At 29.6% G+C, this 6,370-nt stretch overlaps 1 protein-coding gene across 1 annotated transcript in view; it reads right to left on the reverse strand.

Moving 5' to 3' along the window:
* The window catches only part of LOC108761282 (aldose reductase-like), a 5,935-nt gene extending 2,056 nt beyond the window's left edge, over window positions 1-3,879 (reverse strand). Inside the window, exon 1 of the mRNA XM_018507709.1 lies at window positions 3,689-3,879. Coding sequence (XP_018363211.1) covers window positions 3,689-3,763 — 75 coding nt within the window. The 5' untranslated portion in view covers window positions 3,764-3,879. The remainder of the gene's footprint in view (window positions 1-3,688) is intronic.
* Window positions 3,880-6,370: the final 2,491 nt, after the last annotated feature.

Here is a 6,370-nt window from a genome sequence, read left to right on the forward strand (position 1 = left end):
CCAGCCATGAACACGAAATGATTATTATATCGATGCGAATTATTGAGGATGGCCCGAATTGGAGCCGAAACGTCTAAAATTAATAAGTATTATACATAATAAAAATTGTTTCTTTCTCGCACGAATTACCGCAGCTGTGACTCTCATTAGCCCATTAATGTTTATGTTATTTAATATTATCTTTATATAGAGGGTGTTTGGGAAATAATGATAAATTTTCGAATAAGGATAGAATAGACTAACTGAAAAGAAAAGTCCTCTACCATTTTGCAATTTTCGCAATAATTAACAAAATATTAATTGCTAAACATTGCCGAAAATTAGTCTTCAATAATTTTTTACTCAAATACTATCAACTTTACAGAAAAACTGTAAGAGACAAAAATTGTTTATTTTCTTCTCATAGAACTCTACACATTTTTTTAGAATTTTTTATCAACCTTTTAGTACAGTATTTTCTCATTTTTAACAACTTGAGAAAATATGGTATTAAAAAATTCTGAAAAAATTCTTTAAAAAATTCTTAGACCTCTATGAGGAGAAAATAAACAATTTTTGTCTCTTATAGTTTTTCTGTAGAGTTGATAGTATTTGAGTAAAAAAATATTGAAAACCAATTTTCGGCAATTTTTAGCAATTAATATCTTGTTAACTATTGCAAAATGATACAAGACTTTTCTTCTCAGTTTAGTCCATTCTGCTCCTATGCGAAAGATTTATCATTATTTTCCAAACACCCTGTATATCACGTTTCTGAAGAACATAATTTTGGAAATTATTTCTTAAATTTTATAAATTATTTAATTTTTCAAAAATTATATTATTTTGATAATTTTGGACGACGAATACATTATGTAATGAAGGTTTCTCAGTGGTTAACTTAGAATATGCTATGTGACCAATAGCAATATTGAATAGTTAATTACATAATATATTTGCACTTAAACTGATAAATATGTACTTAATATAATAGTGATGATAATACAAAGTATAGTACAAAAATATTAGTTATAAAACATCAGTAAAAATTACAAAAATTTTTCTCTAAAAAAAGAATTTTGAAAGAAAAGACTTTGTGTACTGAGACAGAATTATAAAAAAATTAAAAAATTAATAAAGAGATAAAGTGTGATCAAATAAAATGAAATATGTGTTACATGAACAAAAGTGTTTACTAAATCGTTTTCTTTTCCTGCTTTGAATATATTTTTTCTATCTTGTAGCGAATTCAATTGGACGCACTTAGTGCGCATTGGTGTATATTAAAGCCGTCGTACACAAAATAACGTAAAGATATGTTTATAAATAAATATAGAAATCGATTAAATTGTGAAATACTTAATACGTTTTATTATACTATTAGGTAAAATATGTATTTCATAATTCGAAATATTTGCATTTCATTTTTATACTCAAATTAAATCAGTGTACAACGGCTTTAATATGCACCAGTGCGCAGTAGTGCTTCCAATCGAATTCACCATTAATGAAGTACGCTCAGTTTTTACTTCTTAGAATTTTTGTAATACTATGTATAACATTGCTTATATAATTGCTTAAGATTGCGTTTCTGTTATCTTAGCCATATACGTGAACTTCACAGCCAGTCAGATTTAACAGCTATGTAATGGCAATGGAAAATTCTAGAATTTTAAGATAAGATTATTGCTTTAAAAGCTCAATAAAATGTGATTTTAATTACATTTTCAAATTAGAAAAAATCACCAGTAATAAAGATACAAGCATTAACGATTCCATTTTATTACGTAATATCTTGCTTTATCATTTTAATTTATGGAATTCACATTGTCATTATGAAACCGAAATCTACAAATCAATAAAATCATTTTTATATAGATTAGATAATGAATCAATGTCTAATCTAATCAATCATATCAGATCAAATTAGATTTTCTGTAAAAGAAGTCATTACAATTTGATTGAAACTTTGAAATGTATTGCTGTCATATTATATAATATGTATCAAAACCTTTTTAATAACTTTTTTTAACAATAAATAAACAGATTTTTAAAGGACTCTTTATAATAAAAATTAACAAAGTATAGAAATATATGGTATATGAGCCAATCGCACAGAACTTATTGCATAAAACAAAAATATATTTTAAATTGTACATAAAGTAATCTGACGTTATATCTCGTACAGTAGTAACTAATATGCGTTTAACATGTTTCACCTACGTGATTGAGCCCTCTTCAGAAACAAATACATATAATTGTGCGAGACTTTATCTTCCTGAAAGAAAGAACCTTAGTGCTAAGCTATTCCCAGAGTGATGAGAGCTGCTTATATGGCGGTTGGAAGACCGTATGAAGAATTCTGGGTATACAATTGTGAACAAAATATTAAAAACTGTGTCATTTAAGTATGAAAAGTTTTGTTAATATTTAAATAACTGTATAAGAATTTATTCCATCCTTAATATGAGTGTAATAACGATAAGCTACAGTCACCGACTGACTGATATTAGGTCTGTTCTTTTTAGCTGAATTTTGCACCAGTACATCTTTCTTCCTTTTTTCTCTAGGAGGAAAAAAGAGGAAGAAAGATGAACTGATGCAAAAATTCAGCCAAAAAGAACAGGCCTATTGACTCGATATCTAATCTATGTAAGAATCATTTTATCAATTTGTACACTTCGGTTTCGCAAGTTTACGATATGAATTTGATTAATTTGTGGAATTTATAGTAGTAGCTAAATGATAAAGCAAGATATTGCGCAACAAAATGCAACATGTATCAAAACCTTGACTATAAGGCTTCGTTATTTACTGCACAAATACTGAAAATTTTTAGTTCATCCATTAAGTATTCGCAGTAAATAATATAACGCAGCTTAAATTTTAATAATTTTTTTTTACAGAAAATCTGATCTCGGAATTGATTTTAATGTCAGCATATGCCTTTCATTTATAAAAATTTTGACATGAATAAAATGTATCTCGTTATTTGCAATGACTACGTTTACACCATGCATTTAGACCGCGGTCTACACAATAGAGGTCCTTGTTTATCCTGTAAGTTAAACAAAAACATCTATAATATCGGTCGCAGACGAAGTGCATGGCATAAACATAGCCAGTGACAGTTATTAGTAAGTTACACCATGGTGAGAGTTACCCAGTCAGTCAAGTATGTCCAAAATCAATTTTTTAAAACAAATGTCGATAGAAAAGCACCTTTGACGTAAATTCTGTTTATGCATATACATATTGAAATCAGCAAACTAATGGCACAGATATATAAAATCTACTGAGGACAAATTGTCGACAAAAACTACGCAAAGCTTGTCCTTCAAATTGACCAACAAATTGACGATTGCTCTCATATTACGTCAACAAACTTTGTCAGCTAAACAAAAAGCTTAATGCGAATATTGATGCTAATTTGCTGAAATTTTTGATTGATTTTGCTAACAATTTGTAGAAAAATTGCCAATATTTTGCTGACTAGATTGCTGACTAATTTAATCTAATTATATATGCCGTTATCTTGTTTGACGAAAACAAGAATTTAATTCAATTTTTGCCGATACGAGAGTTACATCATTCAGATAAGAAACAAATTCTTACGTATGTAGAGAAAATATTTCTGCAAAATATGATTCGATGACGAAATTATCGAGACTAAACAACGAATTGCCTAAACACGAAAAGAAAAACTTACCTTCCACGTGCCTAAGCCGAAGATCGGCACTTCATAGCCGTTATAAAATTTCACTTTTGGTGCAGTCAGAACCATTTTACTTTTATGTCAGCAGCAATCGTTATAGAAAAATATGAAAATCTACAGATGTTGCTACGTGGAAACTGCCAGTAAATCCGAGTGAGACGCGCAATATACTGCTGGCGGTTTCGCCTTGAACAGTTCCTTTTATAAACATCCCCACCTAAGAGGACCGGTCACCGGATTCGTAACGACAAAATCGATTTTGCTACGACTACAGATGTGCATCTGTGTTGGTGTGCCGGCGTCGGAAATTTGATAGCCAACGCATCGCATCGCATTGCTCGAAAATTTTTCATAATCTATATTCGGCTCATTAAATATTCATCATTTGCGTACTCAAACTTTAGCTGCGTTCAGCAGAACACAACAGTTTTGCAACGTTTTATGATTATCTGCTGAGATAAGACCATTCCTCTTGATCTAAAAGCATAACCCAATCAGCGCGATAAAAACTTCTAACAGTTGCAAAATAAACGTTCTGCTGAACGCAATCTTTAATTATATTATTAACGCAGTTATTAATTTTCAACTCAATTATTAATCTTATTCTTGAGATAATTCTTATTTTTATAACTTTTTGATCCCAATTAATTATGTATCAGTACGTTGATTGTTAGATATGCAATTTATCATTTGTTTGTTTAAAAAAAAATAATAATCTTTTAAAAACTGTTTATTCTGGTGGGAATACGTATCTCGTGATTTTTGCATAACGACGATATTGTTGCTGATGTACATCGACACTCACACAACATATTAACAGTCACCAGTACTAATACTGATTCAAATGACTGCGTAATGGTGACTGAATTCGTCTATCCGGCACCGTGGAAAATTACAGCGATCATTTAGGATATTCGAAGCAATGAATCGAGCCCTTGACTCCTTGCGGAAGAACAAAGTTTCATTCACAGTAATTTAGCATTTAATAAAGTCGCTAATAAGTAAAGTTGATATATCGGCGATTATACGGCGAAATTGTCGCGAAATAAACGTACTAATTGTTTTTAATTACAACTATTCTAATGTTTTGTATCTTGCTTTCGTTTTTATCTTATTATATATTAAATAATATCCATAGATCTTACATTTTTTAAATAAATATTTAATTTTTACTTAAAAAATTGATAAAGATATGTAAGAGGTTTTTTTCTCCATCAATTTATAGGGACTTAAAAATTAATTGACTATTTATTTGGAAGTGGAGTGTTAATAAATTATATATTATAGTTAATTTTTAAATATTTTTTGGTATATGAATTTTTATTTCTATAAATTGTTAATTTTATATTGTGACAAAATTTTCAACTGCGATATTGTTTTTGTTTCATCACAAGCTAACACACTGACGCTGAATGTTTTAATAATTGACGTGCTTCTTCTCGAAATGCGAAATTTAAATATATGGCCAGTTAGGTAAGATATTTTACAAGAGTGACGTCTTTACTCGAATTCTTTTTCGTTTTCTTTTAATTATTTCTATCTTGACGTTTCATCAGAACAGTCATTCGAATATTTGTCTAATATCTATTGTTCTTCAAAGTCCATTTTAAATAATGTATAATTTGCAAATATACATAAAGAAAAAATATTTATTAAAAAGATATAAATTAATTCGCTCAAAAATACAAATCTAACAGAAAAAATGCAATAATTATGAAACAAATACAATTAAATTTATGAAACGATTTAGATGATACCACATACCTGATTATTGACTGGGGCGATTTTAGCCGATTTGAGTAAACGGGTAATTTGCTCGGAGTTAAAGTTACTGATTCCGATGCTGCGAGTTAAGCCTTGATGAACACACTCTTCCATTCCTCTCCATGTTTCTAAATAATCGACATCCGATTCGCAAAGATTTCCAGCAGCATCTAAAGGCCACGAATCATCCCCTTCCTGCAAGATATCTCTAAATAAATATTATGAGTTGAGTGTTTTAATTCTGTTCATGATCGACTTCAATTTACTCTAGAGATTGGTGATAACTCTCTTAATTTTCTCGATGTTAAGATAATGATCATTGATGAACAACTAAGGTTTGATTGGTATCAGAAACCAACATTTTCGGGCAGGTTCATCAACTTTTTTTCCAACCATCCCATATCTCAAAAAAGAGGAATAATTTTTAATTTGATGGATAGGGCTTTATTGCTTTCTAACAAAGAATATCATTTGAAAAATATAAATTTTATAATCAAAACGCTTTTATATAATGACTATCCACTTGATTTTATTTTTGACACTATTAACAACAGAATTAATAGCATTCATAAAAGAGAATTTAAAATACGGAATAACAAAGAAAATAACATAGATCCTGATAACAATGTATTTTGGTTTGTGATGCCTTTTATCCCAGGGCTCACGGATAAATTCAAACATATGCACAATAATAACATTAAAATTGCATTTCACAGCACTAACAAGCTAAGGCTGCTTTCCTTTTAGGAGACACAAACCGACACAGTATAACACACTCAAACACAGTTTGCCACGCTTAAATGGAACGCGATATGTGCAGTGTGTGTATCGTGTGTACGAACTTTTAATACCTAACCTTAAAAGATTTGAATTTTGACCTTAACGGACATACGAGATCAGATTATTGCAAGG

Source organism: Trachymyrmex cornetzi, unplaced genomic scaffold (genome assembly GCF_001594075.2).
Source record: "Trachymyrmex cornetzi isolate Tcor2-1 unplaced genomic scaffold, Tcor1.1 scaffold247, whole genome shotgun sequence".
Classification (NCBI taxonomy): domain Eukaryota; kingdom Metazoa; phylum Arthropoda; class Insecta; order Hymenoptera; family Formicidae; genus Trachymyrmex; species Trachymyrmex cornetzi.